Source organism: Cherax quadricarinatus, chromosome 78 (genome assembly GCF_038502225.1).
Source record: "Cherax quadricarinatus isolate ZL_2023a chromosome 78, ASM3850222v1, whole genome shotgun sequence".
Classification (NCBI taxonomy): domain Eukaryota; kingdom Metazoa; phylum Arthropoda; class Malacostraca; order Decapoda; family Parastacidae; genus Cherax; species Cherax quadricarinatus.
Window position 1 is genome coordinate 7500126 of NC_091369.1, and position 21282 is coordinate 7521407.

Sequence of the window (21282 nt, forward strand, 5' to 3'; positions counted from 1 at the left end):
CTCAAGGTGGTCGAAATCGCCGATTCGTAAATATCAACACGGTCACAAACTTGTTGAGAGCATAATTCCACAAGTTATCCATCAAATTTCGTTCTTTTGGTGTCATTACCATCGGGAAAAGATTCTCTATCGTTTCATAAGAGAAAATTTTTTTTTTTTTTCCAAAAAAATTTTCAACACCAGGAGACACCTCATGATCTGGGGTTGCAACAGTCAAAAGGTTAAACTTCATAATTATCCTGCAGCATAAAACAATCTAAGATTCTGAACAGAAATGGCGAAATAATAAATGGAAAATTACAAAATAGCGCTATTTACTTTTTCAAGTGTCCATGCATTTCGTGTGAGAGTAGAAATGTTGAGGTGAGTGAACCCAACTAATTGAAAAGCTGATGTTCGGACTGCATAAGGTCCACCTGGGGACTGAACAGATGGAGAGCACACTCTGGAATCATGCTTCTGCATCCTCTTGAGTGGTGTCAGCTTCATACGAGACGGCTCCTGATAAAAAAAAAATACAAAATTGTATATTTAAATTTCTAATTAGGCATTTAATGTACTTAAGAGTACACATGAAGTTTTGAAAGTCTTAGCGAGTGCTGTACTTTTAACTAATGTTATGAGAGACAAGTAGGGTAACCACACTACATTTGCACGGTGCAAGAATTCAAAGGTTGAGCAGAATATGCACTTGCATTTGAGATGTTTCATACACTTATGCCCAGACCATTATCCTGGAGTCTATGAATTCTATTAGCAAGCTGAATTTCACTATCCATCAGATCATGGATTCATGACTTGTGGATTAACTTCCACACTTTGAACACGTTATTCACACTGGACTGCCTACTATTATTGTGGAAAAGATAGTCACCTACCCTAGCTAGTGTGCATCTAGGCGCTATGATATTCTCTGCGATGGCCCCAAAGGGGTTGCATTCAGCCTGAGTGCTTTTGGTGTATGGTCTGAGAATCCAGTCCATGTAGAAATAATTTGTAAGCTCCAATAAATCTTCAGCAGTACATGTTCACAAATATTTCAGTCATTAATCATGGGATATTGGCAGTTTGGAGGGATATGTTGTGTATCTTTATACATATATACTTCCAAGCTGTTGTATTCTGAGCACCTCTGCAAAAACAGTGATAATGTGTGAGTGTGGTGAAAGTGTTGAATGATGATGAAAGTATTTTCTTTTTTTTGGGTCACCCTGCCTAGGTGGGAGATGGCTGACATTGTTGGAGGGGGGGGGGGGTCTAATTTTTCAATTTGGCAAAGGTTTCAGAGCTGAAGACCATAAGCAGGAAGTAAGTGCCAGTCTCCCAAGGTTGCTGTCAGAAGCCTCTTAATAAAAGCACTCCACAGAGCAATTTAGTCCCTAATCAAAGACTGGAAAAAACAAATATAGCAACTCCTACTTTCATAATAATCATATACCACATACACAGCATGTCTCCAGCTTAGTTTTGATGCAGATTAGGAACCTGCCCAAACATTATCCACGCTTGCCTATGAGTCACTACAAATCCTTGAGCTTCCCTATTAGCATATTTTGATTATCCAATGATTTTAACAGTGAGTAATGAGCCAATAGATTCATTTATACAATGATTCCCTGGCTCAGTGACCTTCCCCATGCCCAAATATCTCTATTGTGGTCATTATTTCTCATGAATGCCAATATTAACCTGATAATACATGTCAAATGTTTCTTAAAAAACTAACAATCAAACTAAACTTATTTTGCAGTTAATGTGTAGGGACGACTGTACAACTCTCACCTACATTCAACACAATAATAGGTGATTGAGTTAAAAGTAAGTATTGTATATGCAAAATATAAAAGTTCTTTTCAACTTTTACCTGTCTTGATAGGCAATGAGAGCACAAACCATTTTCAAAAGCACAAGAAAAAGTATCTCTACTGTTCAGCCAACTTTTTTGCATCTGCCACAACCTATTAACAATTAAGATGTGTTGAACCAATGTAAAATATTTTACAACTTACATTGTTAATATTTTGAGGCAGATAAAATTTTAAATTATGTTTTGGATTGCAACTTCAGTTTACACAGAAGGAATTATAAAAGCATTTAAGGTAACTGCAGAGGTTGAGTATAGAGGATGCAAAGACAATGTAATATGACTATTCAATGTACTCACTTCTTTAATCTCACTGGTCTTGTACAACTTACTAGCAAAACTTAGTACTATATTATTTTGGTTATTCAAGAACCTTTAAGGATGCAATTATTCAATATCAATATTTGAGGTTTCCATTATGGATAGAAAAACATACCTTTTTTATATTATGCTGTCGCTGGGGGTGAGTGCAGAGTGCATATACTTCAAGAGTAATGTTAAAATCAGAAGTGAGGTGATGGAGGGCCATAAGATTAGGAAAAGTGACAGAACCCTCCACAACACATTCAGGTGTCGTCTGTAGCTGAGAAGATATTACTTGTTCACGATGCTTCACCAAAACCATTAGATGATACAAATCATCACCTGAAAGAAAAAAATCTTCAGAAAAGATACTTTAAACTTTGAGGGAGAATGATGAAAAGATAAATCATTACTGACATGAAACAAATTCAAATACACGTATATACATTTTTTTTTTTTTGTTTAATGTGTCAGCAGTTTCCCACCGAGGCAGGGCGACCCCAAAAAAAAAAAAAAAAAAAGAGAAAGAGAGAGAGAGAGAGAGAGAGAAAGAGAACAAGAGAAAGAGAAAGAAAGAAAGAGAAAGAGAGAAAGATAAAGAGAAAGAGAGAGAAAGAGAGAAAGAAAGAAAGAAAAAGAGAGAACATCACTCCATCTGAGATCATCATACCAGATGACTCAGTATGGAACTACATCCTGCAGCATAATGATCTCAAACAATAAAGTAGTTATCAAATGAAATGCTGGCCTAAGATGTAGTAACTCATCCTGTTCCACTTTATGTCTCATAACTAATAAATGCTTCAATGAGCTGATGTAGGTAAAGCCTGTTGCAAAAAATAGAAACTAAAAAAAAAAAAACTTAAAGTAAAGAAAAAAAGAAAAAGAAGAAAAAGAGAGAAAAAGAGAAGAGAGAAAAAAGAGAAAAGAGAGAAGAGAAGAAGAGAAGAGAGAGAAAGAGAAAGAGAGAAAGAGAGAGAAGAGAAAGAGAGAGAGAGAGAGAGAAAGAGAGAGAGAAAGAGAGAAAGAGAGAAAGAGAGAAAGAGAGAAAGAGAGAAAGAAAGAGAAAGAAAGAGAGAAAGAGAGAGAGAAAGAGAGAAAGAGAGAGAAAGAGAGAGAAAGAGAGAGAAAGAGAGAAAGAGAGAAAGAGAGAGAAAGAGAGAAAGAGAGAAAGAGAGAAAGAGAGAAAGAGAGAAGAAAGAGAAAGAGAAGAAAGAGAGAGAAAGAGAGAAAGAAGAAAGAGAAGAAAGAGGAGAAAGAGAAGAAAGAGAAGAGAAAGAAAGAGAAGAGAGAGAGAGAGAAAGAGAGAGAGAGAAAGAGAGAGAGAAAGAGAGAGAGAGAGAGAAAGAGAAAGAAAGAGAGAAAGAGAGAGAAAGAGAGAAAGAGAGAGAAAGAGAGAGAAAGAGAGAGAAAGAGAGAGAAAGAGAGAGAAAGAGAGAGAGAAAGAGAGAGAGAGAAAGAGAGAAAGAGAAAGAGAGAAAGAGAAAGAGAGAAAGAGAAAGAAAGAGAGAGAAAGAGAAAGAGAGAGAAAGAGAGAGAAAGAGAGAAAGAGAGAGAAAGAGAGAGAAAGAGAGAGAGAGAAAGAGAGAAAGAGAGAAAGAGAGAAAGAGAGAGAGAGAGAGAGAGAGAGAATGATATTTATTAGTTTCACGACAAAGTAGCTTGAAACTGAGCTCAAAGCAGCAGAAATGCTCAATTTTTGCCAATTTTCCAGAGCACACAAATGACGTCATTCATCCAATTCACGTTAAACTGGCCAGTTTAATATACATTTAGGAATGCACCGACATATATACAATTATTACAATAATGGAATTGTCTGCTTAACAGTAAATCTTGTGAATAAAAATTCAAAATGCAAAGAAAGCATAATATAAAGAGGCCTAGGACGTAACTAGTAGCAGCAGAACTTTTATCATTCAATCCTTATTTAAGGTTATACATTTCTTTTTCATATAGAAGTAGCTGCTGCTTTTTAAATGCAACACTTTCTCATGTAAAATGAAGATCTATATTGTCTGTACTTACATGCACATTCAGACAACATAAGGACCCCAAAGATGAGTTATGCGCATATTATGCAGGCAATTTGAAGCATAAAAATTAGATGCTGTGTGGTGTTACTGAGCATTTAATTTAGAGGGCTGAGGAGGGATTCCAAGGCGATTTGTGCATCCAGAAAGGATGAAGCAATGACCAAGAGTTTGTATAAATCGGAGGTGGAAGGTGTTGGCTCTGAGGAAGGGTTGAGTGGTATAGGTGGTGTTGAGTTGGCTTGAGCATGAAATAGGCTCAACTCACTAGACTGAGTGGAGTGTGTAGAGAAATGGCTTTTATAGACTGACGTGTTGGTGGAGAGTGAGCAAGTTGACATTTACAAAAGAATCAAGGAAACTAGTTAGTCAGATTTGAGACCTGGAGGTGGTGAACAGTGCTAGTGCCCTGAGGAAGGGGTGAGGGTGATGCAGTTCAGAGTTATTTGAATTAGGATTTTTGTGCACTTCTGAAAAGGAAAGTATTGATGTAGAATTTTTTTTTGTCCAGGCATACCTCAGTGGGAGACAGCCAATGGAAAAAAAAAATTAAGATAAAGTTGCAATTACCTTTCATTCCTTTTCTAAGAAAGTCTTGTTTTAGAGGTACAGATATGTTACTAATACTGATGGAACCCATACAAGTATCTTCATCACCAGACCAACTCTGCTGTCCTAGGGCTCCCTCGGTTTTTAGTCTCTGCAAGTGAAAAATTAGGATTTACACAAAGTTCATTTTCTGACTAATTGTAATTAAAACACAATAATTTTAGCACAAACTCTACATTACTGGAGCTTTATCATTTACTTTGTACACTGGGTAACATTAAATGGAAAACCACACATTACTGACATCAAGTAAACATAGATACCAGTTTATGAATAAAAAAAAATGCCCACAAGCTCAAGTTCTTTAAATTATATTCAAACATCTGTATTCTCAATTCTAATATACATCTTGATCTGATATTCAACTGAATTTTTATACTATTTTCACTTGCCTTACTTCACTATTTACAACCATTATTGCTCAAAGTTAAAATATCAACCCTGTAATGCTATCTTTGACCCCAAAGAATACTGCACAATCAATACCCTTAAAACTAATATAATTTTATTACCATTCCTAAACCTTCAAAAAGTATTAGCCTTAAAATAGTTATCCTGCCCGTAAAATAATTTAAATACTGCAGTATATTAATAAGTTATATGCCGTATCTCCCTAAACTGTTATACGCAATGATGTCTCTCAAACTCTATAATTATAATAATTAGTATTATTCTGGTAATTAACAACTACTACCACCTCTCTTCTTCCTTTCCTACCACCTCTCTTGTCCTGTCCCTGTCTGCTGGCCTATATATACTCCCTCCTCTCCTTTTTTAGTGCGACTTTGTAAATGGTCCAAGTCGAACGAAAATGTCATAAGCTCCTCTCTCCTATATCTGGGCTATTTGTGTGTTATTCTGGTAATGTTCCTTGGGTTCTCTTGAAAGTTTACTTTAATAACATGTGCCTTTTACAATAAAATACCTGAATTTCATTCAATGAGGTCTGCCTTTTCTGACTGGCAAGCAGCAATAGCTTCTCTGCTTCCACATGCTGTGGTGTTCCTTGTTGTTCAGGACGTTGAAGTACAACTGTAACAGCATTGGATGCCTGAGCAATTACCCGCTGCTGCTCAGATACCTGTAACCAAAGTTAGGAAAAGAATTGTCAAGCTCTGATATACAAAGTATGCATGTAAATGGAGAAACTAAAACATCAAGCATCCTTCAACTGGCACATTACAATTTCTACTATGATCATACCTCCTCCTGCAATTCTTTGATGCGAGCACTGACGGTGACTGAAGGGCTTACAGGCTCAGGAGTTGGTGATCGCAAATCTGGTCGGCGAACAATCTGACGTACTGGAGTGTAGGTTACTTCCTGTTGGTAGGAACGTACTACTCAGTCTTTTCACTGATAAGCAAGCAAAATTTATGAATAACACTTAGGACAGCAGTTGTTATATTTATACATCTTCATTCCCTTTCCCTCCCAAGGAAACTACATTACCTAACTTATAAATTTAACATGTTCAATATTCTCAAACTATTTTATGTGATGCACTATCAAAGAGGGTGGCAGCATGTATGTTCAGATTAAACCACTTTCCTCTTTTTCATTTGTTTCCCTACTTCTGCATTTCACCCCAGCATTTTCAATACATGCTAGTATCAAAAGTTAAATTTCCATGAGATCAATTTTTTTTATTGTGCTCTAGTTTGATGCCTAACATTTGGCAAGCCTTCTATGTTTCAGCATTGTACTTTTATTTTCAACATTGGCCATCTCACACCAAGGCAGACTTACCAAACCAAAAAGCATTAACCATCACTTATTCAAGTTCTCTTGTCAGAAGTGAGTTTACATCACAGTTCACATGACCCTCCAAACTGCAATCTCACCATTCCTTCAGAATGGAGACATTAAACTTCCCACCTCCAGGACTAAGTCCAGCTAACCAATTTCCTTAATTTCCTACATACACCTTTACTGAAATATTCAAATTCATAATACATTATACTACATTTTTAAGCATCTTAATCACTAACAAAGGATAAAATCTGAATTGCTACAAAGTTTAAAATCTTACCGGCTTTTGCTTGCGATACAGAGAGATGCTATGGGTAAGTGTTTCATGGTCTTCTTGATGTGTTGGAGAGTTTTGGTTGAGTTTTGGAGTCTTGTAGGCATTTAGCGGCTATGTTGGACAGACCAATATTTATAAATTTTAAGTAAAATATCATGCATTATTATCTACAAAGTACAATACACGATTACATTCGTGGGAAAGTGTTTAACCATTAGGAAATAAATGTAGCACCTAGGGAATGAACAATTTTAATCCAAGGAAGGTATGAGTAGCTCCAATTTCTTGGATCAAAAGTTGTCCATCCTCAAAGCATTCCCTTAAAGTGACCAACAGCATGTATACAAGAAACAGTTACATTAAACTTTACAAAGCAAAAATTTTTACAAAGTACACCTACCATCCGACTTATGACCTGCTCGACTTACGACCACTCGACTTACGACTGTTTTTTATGCCAAATTTCTGGGAAATAAACAACTATTTGTGTTGTACACTGTTTATCCTAAACCTTACAGTGTAAAATACAGTACTAACAGCATAAAAAGTAAAGTAAAACATGAAATACCAAAATAAAACAATAAAATAGTCATTACAAAAATGTGATGTTGATATTCAGTAGTAAAGTTTGACTTACGTCCACATTTTGACTTACTACCAGTTTCTCGGAACCGAACTCGGTCGTAAGTCGGATGGTAGGTGTACAATATAAGGACAGTATTTGTATGGCACCTATAATGTATATTCCACACTTTTTTTTTAATGCAGTTCACCAAACACTAACAATCTCTAATTTTCCTTAATTGCAGCAACATAAAAGATTTTAATAAATTAAGTAAAAGATTGAGACTGAACACATCGACTCCAGGCTGAGGGACTGATTACCTCATACTCCTCCTCCTCTCCTTACGCCTTCCTCTTTGTATTGGACTGATGAAGCCACTGTGTGGCGAAACGTTTCCTGAATAAAGATTCCCATATGCTGCATAAGTGTCTCAATCTTCAACTTGTTGGTTTTTCAAACCATTCATCACAATAAATTAACACTACAAGTAAAAAGTAGACTTAAAATTTTTTAAGAACTAGCAGTTAAACTTACGGAGTCATCCTGAGAACGGATTCTCTTTGGTGGTGTTGGTTCCTCATCCAAGGCCTCATCAATGGCATCATCTATTGCACCAAGAGCATCCATTGTGCTTTCCGACATACCGTAGACCTAAAAATCAGAAAATTTTATATATAAAAAATCAAGTGTCACCTACTGAGCTTTACCCCTCATCCATTAAGAGGCACTTTGTAAACCTACCGAGCACTACTGCTTATCCATTGAGGCAGTCTGCAAGCCTACTGAGCTCCAACCCCTTATCCATTAAGAAGCAGTCTGAATCAACTATGAGAATATACAAGCAGAGAATGAAGGTTAGTGTTAAATATAATTGGTCAATACTATTCTTCAAATTAAATTTCTGGACCCTACTTTTCTATAATGCTCGAGACCACAGCCATCCCAGGTAATGTTCGGTGAACCAGCCCTATGACCTACATCTAAACTTAATGATAGAGGTAAGCATTTGCATGTGCAAATGCTTACCTCTATCATTACGTTGTAAAATGGTCTTATCTACAGAACACCCATAAAATTACCTGACCACCCAATGTTCTTACTGGACTATCATTTCTCCAGTTCTCTTATCTGATAATGGTTCAAAATTTTCAGTTTTCATGTCAAATTTGTGGGCTCAGTGAATGTGAAACCTCATTAAATCTTGTACATTTTTTTGCATAATGTCTCAGAAATGCATATTGTACTGTAACAGTATTTAGTAAAGGAAAAAAGGATTCAGTTTACCATATCTATGCTTACATCAGAATTAGAAGCTTCAGTATTTTCTGCTATCATTGACAAGGGTTTATCCATGGCGGTGGAAGCTGCGTGCTGAATTTTCTGTCCTAGGCTTTCTATTGATGCAAAAGTCAATACACTCTCTGAAAAACTGGAAGAATTATAAAATTAGTGTACCAACACAGAAATGTAAAATAAAAATTAAGCTTTTAAGAGAATTCGTTGTATTAATGAAACAATGTGAAGATTGAGACACTTATGCAACTTTTTTTTTTTTTTTCAACAACCAAGGCAGGATGACCAAAAAATAAAGAAAAATCCCCAAAAAGAAAATACTTTCATCATTCAACACTTTCACCTCACTCACACATTATCACTGTTTTTGCAGAGGTGCACAGAATACAACAGTTTAGAAGTATATACGTATAAAAATACACAATATATCCCTCCAAACTGCCAATATCTCAAACCCCTCCTTTAGAGTGCAGGCATTGTACTTCCCATTTCCAAGACTAAAGTCCAGTTATATAAAATAACCGGTTTCCCTGAATCCCTTCACTAAATATTACCCTGCTCACACTACAACAGCTCGTCAGGTCCCCAATACCATTTGTCTCCATTCACTCCTATCTAACACGCTCACACACGCTTGCTGGAAGTCCAAACCCCTCGCCCATAACACCTCTTTTATTCCCTCCCTCCAACCTTTTCGAGGACCCCTACCCCGCCTTCCTTTCCCTACAGATTTATACGCTCTCCATGTCATTTTACTTTGATCCATTCTCTCTAAATGACCAAACCACCTCAACAAACCCTCTTCAGCCCTCTGACTAATACTTTTATTAACACCACACTTTCTCCTAATTTCCACACTCTGAATTTTCTGCATAATATTTACACCACACATTGCCCTTAGACAGGACATCTCCACTTCCTCCAACTGCCTCCTCGTTACAGCATTTACAACCCAAGCTTCACACCCATATAAGAGTGTTGGTACTACTATACTTTCATACATTCCCTTCTTTGCCTCCATAGATAAAATTTTTTGCCTCCACATATACCTCAATGCACCACTCACCTTTTTTTCCTTCATCAATTCTATGATTAACCTCTTTCTTTCATAAATCCATCCACTGACATGTCAACTCCCAAATATCTGAAAACATTCACTTCTTCCATACTACTCCTCCCCAATTTGATATTCAATTTTTCTTTATCTAAATCATTTGATACTCTATGTTCACTTTCAACTTTCTACCTTTACACCCACTCCCAAATTCGTCCACTAACCTTTGCAATTTTTCTTTAGAATCTCCCATAAACACAGTATCATCAGCAAAAAGTAACTGTCACTTCCCATTTTGTATTTAATTCCCCATAATTTAATCCTATCCCTCTCCTGAACACCCTAATATTTACTTCTTTTACAACCCCATCTATAAATATATTAAACAACCATGGTGACATTACACATCCCTGTCTAAGACCTACTTTTACCGGGAAATAGTCTCCCTCTCTTCTACACACCCTAACCTGAGCCTCACTATCCTCATAAAAACTCTTTACAGCATTTAGTAACTTACCACCTATTCCATATACTTGCAACATCTGCCACATTGCTTCCCTATCCACTATCACATGCCTTTTCTAAACCCATAAATGCAATAAAAACTTCCCTACCTTTATCAATGCTTCATTGTAAACACTATCTACACATACTCTACCCACTCAAAAACCTCCTTGCTCATCTGTAATTCTACATTCTGTCTTACCTCTAATTCTTTCAATAATAACCCTACCATACACTTTTCCTGGTATACTCAGTAAACTTTTTTTTTTTATTTTTTTTTATTATCACACCGGCCGATTCCCACCAAGGCAGGGTGGCCCGAAAAAGAAAAACTTTCACCATCATTCACTCCATCACTGTCTTGCCAGAAGGGTGCTTTACACTACAGTTTTTAAACTGCAACATTAACACCCCTCCTTCAGAGTGCAGGCACTGTACTTCCCATCTCCAGGACTCAAGTCCGGCCTGCCGGACTTGAGTCCTGGAGATGGGAAGTCCCTTCATAAATGTTACTTTGCTCACACTCCAACAGCACGTCAAGTATTAAAAACCATTTGTCTCCATTCACTCCTATCAAACACGCTCACGCATGCCTGCTGGAAGTCCAAGCCCCTCGCACACAAAACCTCCTTTACCCCCTCCCTCCAACCCTTCCTAGGCCGACCCCTACCCCGCCTTCCTTCCACTACAGACTGATACACTCTTGAAGTCATTCTGTTTCGCTCCATTCTCTCTACATGTCCGAACCACCTCAACAACCCTTCCTCAGCCCTCTGAGACAACAGTTTTGGTAATCCCGCACCTCCTCCTAACTTCCAAACTACGAATTCTCTGCATTATATTCACACCACACATTGCCCTCAGACATGACATCTCCACTGCCTCCAGCCTTCTCCTCGCTGCAACATTCATCACCCACGCTTCACACCCATATAAGAGCGTTGGTAAAACTATACTCTCATACATTCCCCTCTTTGCCTCCAAGGACAAAGTTCTTTGTCTCCACAGACTCCTAAGTGCACCACTCACTCTTTTTCCCTCATCAATTCTATGATTCACCTCATCTTTCATAGACCCATCCGCTGACACGTCCACTCCCAAATATCTGAATACGTTCACCTCCTCCATACTCTCTCCCTCCAATCTGATATTCAATCTTTCATCACCTAATCTTTTTGTTATGAAAGATTGAATATCAGATTGGAGGGAGAGAGTATGGAGGAGGTGAACGTATTCAGATATTTGGGAGTGGACGTGTCAGCGGATGGGTCTATGAAAGATGAGGTGAATCATAGAATTGATGAGGGAAAAAGAGTGAGTGGTGCACTTAGGAGTCTGTGGAGAGTCAGTAAACTTATTCCTCTATATTTTTTACAATCTCTTTTGTCCCCCTTCCCTTTATATAAAGGGACTAAACACGCTCTCCGCCAATCCCTAGGTACCTTCCCCTCTTGCATGCATTTATTAAACAAAAATACCAACCATTCCAACACTATGTCCCCCCCTGCTTTTAACATTTCTGTCATGATCCCATCATTTCCAGCTGCTTTACCTCTTTTCATTTTACGTAATGCCTCACGCACCTCCCCCACACTCACATCCTGCTCTTCTTCACTCCTAAAAGATGGTATACCTCCCTGGCCAGTGCATGAAATTACCGCCTCCCTTTCTTCGTCAACATTTAAAAGTTCCTCAAAATATTCTCGCCATCTACCCAAAACCTCCATCTCCCCATCTACTTACTCCCCTACTCTGTTTTTTACTGACAAATCCATTTGTTTCCTAGGCTTTCTTAACTTGCTTAACTCACTCCAAAATTTGTTCTTATTTTCATTAAAATTTCTTGACAGTACCTCTCTCACTCTACCATCTGCTCTCCTTTTGCACTCTCTCACCACTCTTTTACTCTCCATATACTCTGCTCTTCTTATGCAATATATGGGAATCTGTATTATAGAAACATTTTGCCACACAGTGGCTTTAGCAGTCCAATACATAGCAGAAAGATGTAAGGAGAGGAGGAGTTTGAGGTAATCAGTCCCACAGCCTGGAATCAATGTATTCAGTCCATCAATCTTTTAAATTGATGGACTGAATATACATCAAACCTCAAACTACTCCTCTCCTTATACCTTTCTGCTTCCAGCACTCATACCTGGCTAACTGGCTTCCCAGAATACCTTTCATAAAAGTTACCCTACTCGCACTCATTGTCTATTAGAAACCACTTGACTACATGCACTCCTATCCAACGTGCACACGCTGATTGCTTGAATCTCTCTAACTCGGCCTCTTGTATTTTCATTTAACCATTCTTGGGATGACCCTTTCCCGTCTCCCTTCCACCACAGATTTCTTGTCACCCTTTTCATCCACCTGTCTCCCTCAATCTTCACCCAACATGCCCGAAACCACTTTAACAGCTCCTCCTTAGCCCTCTGAATTATACCCTTGGTGACCCCCCCCCCCATATTCCCTTTAAATTTCTATGCTTCAAATTCTTGACATGATATTCATACCACTTATTGCTCTCAGATAAATATCTGCTGCCTCTAGCTTTCTTTTGGCTGCTGCATTCAAAACCCATGCCTCACATTCGTATAAAAGGGTTGCTAACACTATTCTCTGGTACATTTCCATTGTTGCCTACATAGGCAAACTTCCTTCCAGAGATACCTCAACATACCACTTTTACTCTTTTCCCCTTTCCCTCCCTTTCCTCATAATTTGTATGGTTCACTTCATATTTCATACACCACATAATTTTCTACATTTCTCCAATAATTCCTTCATGGTCTTGTAAAACCTTCACTGCAGTTCCACCATTTTCCTAATCATTGATGGCTTTATGCCTGCCAATCTTGCTACTTCTCATGACTATTCCATAAATGCTCGTATCGTGAAACTTATTGCACATGTAATAAGCATTGTCAGTGTGTAACAGGTTTTTGAATACCGACCAGTTGAAAATGTGGGAATCTATTGAAAAGTTTCACCACACAGAGGCTTCATCAGTCCAATACATAGCAGAAAGATGTAAGGAGAGGAGGAGTTTGAGGTAATCAGTCCCACAGCCTGGAATCAATGTGTTCAGTCCATCAATCTTTTAGATTGATGGATTGAATATACATCAAACCTCAAACTACTCCTCTCCTTATACCTTTCTGCTTTGTATTGGACTGATGAAGCCTCTGTGGTGAAACTTTTCAATAGATTCCCACATTTTCAACTGGTCGGTATTCAAAAACCTGTTACACACTGACAATGCTTATTACATGTGCAATAAGTTTCATGATACGAGCATTTATGGAATAGTCATGAGAAGTAGCAAGATTGGCAGGCACAAAGCCATCAATGATTAGGAAAATGGTGGAACTGCAGTGAAGGTTTTACAAGACCATGAAGGAATTATTGGAGAAATGTAGAAAATTATGTGGTGTATGAAATATGAAGTGAACCATACAAATTATGAGGAAAGGGAAGGAAAGGGGAAAAGAGTAAAAGTGGTATGTTGAGGTATTTCTGGAAGTAAGTTTGCCAATGTAGGCAACAATGGAAATGTACCAGAGAATAGTGTTAGCAACCCTTTTATACGAATGTGAGGCATGGGTTTTGAATGCAGCAGCCAAAAGAAAGCTAGAGGCAGCAGATATTTATCTGAGAGCAATAAGTGGTATGAATATCATGCCAAGAATTTGGAGCATAGAAATTTAAAGGGAATATGGGGGGGGTCACCAAGGGTATAATTCAGAGGGCTAAGGAGGAGCTGTTAAAGTGGTTTCGGGCATGTTGGGTGAAGATTGAGGGAGACAGGTGGATGAAAAGGGTGACAAGAAATCTGTGGTGGAAGGGAGACGGGAAAGGGTCATCCCAAGAATGGTTAAATGAAAATACAAGAGGCCGAGTTAGAGAGATTCAAGCAATCAGCGTGTGCACGTTGGATAGGAGTGCATGTAGTCAAGTGGTTTCTAATAGACAATGAGTGCGAGTAGGGTAACTTTTATGAAAGGTATTCTGGGAAGCCAGTTAGCCAGGTATGAGTGCTGGAGGTGGGAAGGACAGTGCCTGCAGTCTGGAGGAGTGAGGATGTTACAGTTGGAGCATAATCTGAGTGCACACTTCTGGAAAGACTAATTGTATGAATGTTTTCTTTGGGTCTCCCTGCCTTAGAGGAAGTCATCTAGTTTAAATAAAAACTAATTAGAAAGGATGCTGCCTCACAAAGTTAATAGCTTTCATATCATGACATTTTTTCATTATCTAACAAGCATTTATATTTCACATATTTGTCTCCAACTACCTCCCCACTACACGATTTGAAGAGACTGCTTAAATACCAAACCTTCCCATTCATGAATGCCTAAATGTGCTTTATACTTTTCATTTTTTTTTGTTTTGTATTAAGGTAAATACAGGCTACACTTCCTCTTTTGATTGTATGCAAACTCACTTGCACATTGATTTGTTAGTATACTTGGAGGCAAAGAGGAGAATGTATGAGAGTATAGTTTTACCAACGCTCTTATATGGGTGTGAAGCATGGGTGATGAATGTTGCAGCGAGGAGAAGGCTGGAGGCAGTGGAGATGTCATGTCTGAGGGCAATGTGTGGTGTGAATATAATGCAAAGAATTCGTAGTTTGGAAGTTAGGAGGAGGTGCGGGATTACCAAAACTGTTGTCCAGAGGGCTGAGGAAGGGTTGCTGAGGTGGTTCGGACATGTAGAGAGAATGGAGCGAAACAGAATGACCAAGATTGTATCAGTCTGTAGTGGAAGGAAGGCGGGGTAGGGGTCGGCCTAGGAAAGGTTGGAGAGAGGGGGTAAAGGAGGTTTTGTGTGCAAGGGGCTTGGACTTCCAGCAGGCATGCGTGAGCGTGTTTGATAGGAGTGAATGGAGACAAATGGTTTTTAATACTTGACGTGCTGTTGGAGTGTGAGCAAAGTAACATTTATGAAGGGGTTCAGGGAAACCGGCAGGCCGGACTTGAGTCCTGGAGATGGGAAGTACAGTGTCTGCACTCTGAAGGACGGGTGTTAATGTTGCAGTTTAAAAACTGTAGTGTAAAGCACCCTTCTGGCAAGACAGCGATGGAGTGAATGATGGTGAAAGTTTTTCTTTTTCGGGCCACCCTGCCTTGGTGGGAATCGGCCAGTGTGATAAAAATAATAATAATACTTAAATAACTATTTTCAGACTATCAAATGCACTGCTAGAGGGGTTTCTGCCTCATACTTAGCACAAGGAGTATCGAGCTCCTGAATACTCCTGGAGCTGAAAGATCAACATGGGTTTAGCACTTCATGTAAATACGTATGTGGAAGAACAAAATGCTGCCTTAATAGACACTTAAAGTTAAAATCTGCAAGAACTTGTAGCAGTCCAAATGTGCATAAAAGGAACAGAGGAAGGCAAAATTACATTTACAATATGCATATCACTAATGTCTTCGCATTACATGTATGTAAAATATTTATTGTTCTATTGTAATCCATTTTGTAAGTTGCAAGTTTGTCTGAAATATTCTGCATAACCAGGGGCTTTCCACATTGAGAAATGTTATCCAGTTATGCACTGTGTAGAAATAAAGCAATTATTTATTTAGATGCATCTCTTATTTTCTAAGAAAATGAATCCAAACCAGTACCTCTTATGTACTACCTGCTAATAAGAGTAACAAAATACCCAACACAAATCTAGGTAAACATACCTTGAATCTCTGGTTTCATCTTCATCCTGGCTGTCAGGAACTTCAGAATGCGACTCAATGTCCGTGAGCGATGGGTAAATGTGGCCAGGTTTCACCTTTGTAACAAATGTTTTCTTTGGAGAAGTTTGAACTTCTGAGAAGATAACATAGAATAGTTTATTTTTTTTTTTTAAGCCTCACTTACTGACTTTAAATCTGTCGATTTTATCTACTACACTTACATAATAACCTAGAAGATTTTAAGTACATTATATCCATGTACAGAATTTGTACCCTATTAGACATCAATATGCAGTTAATTTTATGAAAATATAGTAATCTGTAGTGTTAGCATTCACATGATCTTAAAGATAAAATGCTTTGCTTCTTAGATTTTGTTTCAGCCAGTCACTGTGGTATAACAAGCAATGTACTAAACAGATCAGTGCTTATTAATACACTGACACTCATCTGCATTTTTATTTTAACACAGGATAGGAAGATTGCATTTTTGTACAAAATTATTTGGCAATTCGAAAAGCAAGCAAAGTAAAAGTAAAAGAAACATGGATGAGGGATACTAACAACTGAAAACAATCGCTGTGAGGTATGAATCAGGATGAGAAATTAGTGATATTCCAAACTTTTTTTTTTAACACTGGTTGTATGTATCCCACTGGGTGACCTATAAACAAAAATCAGCTATTCTTTTCAAATTTAATAATTTATACTAGACCCTTGCACCCGGTATTCAAGTTGCCTCTTACAATGTGCAAGGCGTATGGTGGAAAAATTGTTCCACTTCCCCATGGAGAAATTCCAAACTTAGTATTTGATATATTTAATGACTAATATTAATTAATGTTTACAAGTTTTTACTTGAGAACAATGCCATAATACTGACTTGGTAGGATACTTTGTTGATGTATTACTGGAATTTAAATCCAAGTCAATTGAAAATTTTGAAGCTGGGAACCTACTCGTTCTGAAAATACTTCCTCATACATACAACCCACTCTAGGGTATGCAGTCAATGTGGAACTTACTTTAAAAAAAAAAAAAATGAAACAGAACAAGACCATTAAAAATGGGGCCCCGAGTTGAGGGGAAAACGAGCTATGGAAATGAACTGACGAACTAAGTGCTAATTCAGAGAGAAGTGAAGGACAAAACAGAGTATGATCCCATAACAAAATACATTATGAAGCATATTGTTAGACAAAGATATGCTCTTGACTAGACATGCAACTAGGAAGTTACACACCCAAATGAACCAGATAGATATCATGACAGAATTTCCTCAACAACAGTGGTAAACATATGGAATCAGCCAAACAATGGCTAAACAGTGCTCATCATTAAAGCATGCAGCACCCCTCTCAAACCATGACCACAAAATAGGTTGTCCCTTGCTCTTTAGAACATCCTTTAACCATCTAGGAAGTGATTAACACATTCTTCAGTATTTCATGGGGTATTTGATAAGACATAAATCGTGTCAGATGGTAAGCAGAGCCAAGAGCAACCACAATAAGGTGACCCAGCATCAGGAAAGAAGGGAAGGCAATGAAAATATTAAACACTGTTCTTACAATCTACACAATACCTCCTATTTTAGTAGAGTTGAGCCTATGTGAATAGGTCTGCTGCTTATGTCTAGGTGACTGTTGTAAAGTGGTAGGTAGCAGTGGCGGTGGTGAAGATGGTGGAACATCACTTAAAAATGAAGATGAGGTAGACTCCAGGAATAGTCGAGGAGGCTTTGGAGGCCCTGCTGTCTCTCCTTGGGTAATTGTATCCTCAGAGGCAGTTGACTCAGTGTAAGAGTCATCACTCTCCAAATACTCCGATTCTGATTCCACTGGGAACCTTGGCCTTCCTACACAAATACATCAAAAAATATTTAAATTAATAGTTGTAAGGCATAGAAAATTTTAGAATTCCCTAACTAAATGGTCTTTAGCTTGCCATTTAATAGTAAAAACCTTTTTAACTAAAGACCAAGTGAATCAAAATGTATTTATTCAGCTTTAAAGAATAACTTAATAAAACACTGGAAAAAAAAATTGTTTTGCTAGACCATCTTACCAGTGTCTTTTGATGCAGTGTCAGGATTTAATGTGGCAATATTCTGCCTGGGCTTCTTGAATCTGTTTAACAATACATCCATCTCCTTTTGGCGCTCAGTCTGGATTTTACTGTTTATCTCATTGGCACGCCAATTATCCTTGATGTTTTCAAAAACTTTTCTTTGTGATTCAAATGAGGGCAGTTTATCTTTACCAGGTGATGGTAGCCTGGTACCTGTTATAAATTGATATATGAATTACGTTTACAGTTACAATATTGCTAAGTATACAAAGTATGACTCCTTGGGTTGTATTTTCAATTTTACGTATTTTTTTTTTTTTTTTCAACAAGTCGGCCGTCTCCCACCGAGGCAGGGTGACCCAAAAAAAAAGAAAGAAAATCCCCAAAAAGAAAATACTTTCATCATCATTCAACACTTTCACCACACTCGCACATTATCACTGTTTTTGCAGAGGTGCTCAGAATACAACAGTCTAGAAGCATACACATATAAAGATACACAACATATCCCTCCAAACTGCCAATATCCCAAACCCCTGAATGAAACATGCACAGCAAATTCAAGGCCCTTTAAAACTGACCAGAGATGATTTTTTCCATCAAGTTTTCAGCCATTTCCCAAACATGCAGGATAACCAAAGTGTGCCACTTTCTGCCTTTTCGGATGGGCAGACATGTAGGTACGGTACCATGCTGACAACGAAAACCTCCTCCCCACCCTACTTTCAGCTATAGGCAGTATTAATGTGCTTCCAGCCTCCCAAAGATTTTCAGCTAATCTACTGTCTAGTCCCTTCTGTGCATTACACTATCATTTATTTCAGAATAACAGTTCAAGAATTTTCTTAAATGCTGCATTCTACAATTAGTAAACTGTATGCTATATTCTGCTCTCAATTTTACAACAGTTTCTATCAAGAGGCAGTTTTCAGATGAATAACAGGTCTTATCAAAATCTGGAAAACTTGTTATTTGTTAGTTTAGTAGATAGAATGACATAAGCAAGCACATAGGTTTCAGACATTACAGTATTAAGTGCATGTGTCCCTTGTTTTATGCCATTAATGCATTCCTGATCCCACTGCAAAAATTTTTGCATTAATAGGGAATGCTAAAACTGTAAATGTTATATAGTGCCTAGAGAGATGGGAGGTATTGAATTTCAATCCAAGGAAGAGGAAAGGTCTAATTCCCTCGATCAAAAGCCCATCACTGGCAACAAAAAAAAAAAAAATTCCCTCGAGGGGCCCAGAGCAAACCCAGTTTAACTTGAAAAACTAACCTGACCCCAGATCCACTTTTTTTATTTTTTAAACACGCTAGGTGTCTCACACCAAGGTAGGGTGGAAAAAAAAATTTCGTCACTGACATGTTACTGAAATCCTATTTTTGCTTCTTCAATAGGAGGGGGTCAGAACCAGACTACAAGGACACTGAGATGGCATATTATTTTTTTTATTTTTTTTTTTTATTAACACACTGGCCGATTCCCACCAAGGCAGGGTGGCCCGAAAAAGAAAAACTTTCACCATCATTCACTCCATCACTGTCTTGCCAGAAGGGTGCTTTACACTACAGTTTTTAAACTGCAACATTACAGATAAAGAAGGAAAATGTTACACACACACACACACACACACAAAAGGAGCACCAAGAACTGAACTCTGTAAAAAAATGTAATATGGTTGTAATCCATTTTTACTGTCCCACACAAATGACATATCATTCACCCATTTCAGCTGCATAAAAGCATGGTTGCTTAACATTTATTGACGGGGTTGTAAAAGAAGTAAATGTTAGGGTTTGGGGGAGAGGGATGGGATTAAATTATGGCAAATCCAAAACAAAAATGGTAGCTAACAATTACTTTTTGCTGATGATACTGTGCTTTGCTTTCGGAAAATTCTAAAGAGAAGTTGCAAAGGTTAGTGGACAAATTTGGGAGGGTCTGTAAGGAACAAAGTTGAGAGAGAACAGATAAGAGTAAGGTGATGAGGGTATCAAACAAGTTAAATAAAGAAAAATTGGATATCACATTGGAGGGAGCGAGTATGAAAGAACTGAATGTGTTCAGGTATTTGGGAGTAGAATTGTCAGCAGATGGGTTTATGAAGGACGTGGGTTAACCACAGAACTGAGGAAGGAAAAATGGTGGGTGGTGCACTGAAGTATCTGTGGAGACAAAACATATTACCCATGGAGGCAAAGAAGGAAAGGTATGAGAGTATAGTGGTACCAACACTTATATGGGTCAGAAGCATGGGTTGTAAATGTTGCAGCAAGGAGGGGGCTGGAAGCAGTGGAGATGTCATGTCCAAGGGCAATGTGTGGAAATATTAGGCAGAGAGTTCCTAGTGTGGAAATTAGATGGTGTGGAGTTACTAAAAGTATTATTCAGAGGGCTGAAGAGGGGCTAAGGTGGTTTGGTAATTTAGAGAGGATGGAGCAAAATAGGATGACTTGGAGGGGGTTTATAAATCTGTAGTGGATGGGAGGAGAGGTAGGGGTCATCCTAGGAAAGGATGGAGGGGAAGGGGGGGTAAAAGAGGTATTGTGTTCAAGGGGCTTGGACATACAGCAGGCATGTGTGAGCATGTCAGATAGTGAATGGAGACGAAGTTTTTGGGACCTGACGAGCTGTTTGAGTGAGAGCAGGTTAATATTTTGTGAAGGGATTCAGGGAAGCCGGTTAGCTGACTTCTGGACAGGTAATGTACAATGCCTGCACTCTAAAGGAGGGGTTTGGGATATTGGTTGTTTGGAGTGACATCTAAACTGTCGTTTCTGAACGCTTCTGCCAAGACAATGATTATGTATGAATGATGGTAAGTGTTGAACGATGAAAGCTTTTGCTTTCGTTTTGGGCTTTTCTTTGGTTTTGGGTCATCCTGCCTTGGTGGGAAACAGCAGATGTGTTAAAAACAAATTAAAAAATTCTTATTTTTTTACTGCAACTTTTTTCCACCAAGGCAGGGTGACACAGAAAAGTTAACACCTTCACTGTCATTCATTCATTTTCACATTCAATATGTAAAAATGACATGTTTTCTTAAGCACAACATTTTGAAAATGTTTAATTGAAGAAACAACTTTACCACTTTGTATTTGATGCAGTTTTTGAGTAATGGCTGGGGAAGGCTCTGAAGCCAGTCTTTTGGCAGGTTTGAGCACTGGTTGAGAGTGATTTACCAAGGGTTTACTGGAGTTCTCACGGGCACCAGCAGCAGCATCACCATGAAGGGTCTAAAAT

The 21282-nt window shown here is 38.2% G+C and overlaps 1 protein-coding gene across 7 annotated transcripts in view; it reads right to left on the reverse strand.

Annotated features, from left to right (window-relative positions):
• Positions 1–21282, reverse strand: part of LOC128701518 (anillin) — a 37100-nt gene that overhangs the window by 5425 nt on the left and 10393 nt on the right. For all 7 annotated transcript variants that reach the window (XM_053795234.2, XM_053795231.2, XM_053795228.2 and 4 more), the window contains 12 exons: positions 21128–21275; positions 18030–18245; positions 17548–17820; positions 15963–16095; positions 8703–8832; positions 7938–8054; positions 6842–6949; positions 6013–6132; positions 5735–5890; positions 4771–4900; positions 2301–2509; positions 319–501 (listed from right to left, as the gene is read on the reverse strand). In XM_053795234.2, the coding sequence (XP_053651209.1) occupies positions 319–501; positions 2301–2509; positions 4771–4900; positions 5735–5890; positions 6013–6132; positions 6842–6949; positions 7938–8054; positions 8703–8832; positions 15963–16095; positions 17548–17820; positions 18030–18245; positions 21128–21275 (1923 nt within the window). The remainder of the gene's footprint in view (positions 1–318; positions 502–2300; positions 2510–4770; positions 4901–5734; positions 5891–6012; positions 6133–6841; positions 6950–7937; positions 8055–8702; positions 8833–15962; positions 16096–17547; positions 17821–18029; positions 18246–21127; positions 21276–21282) is intronic.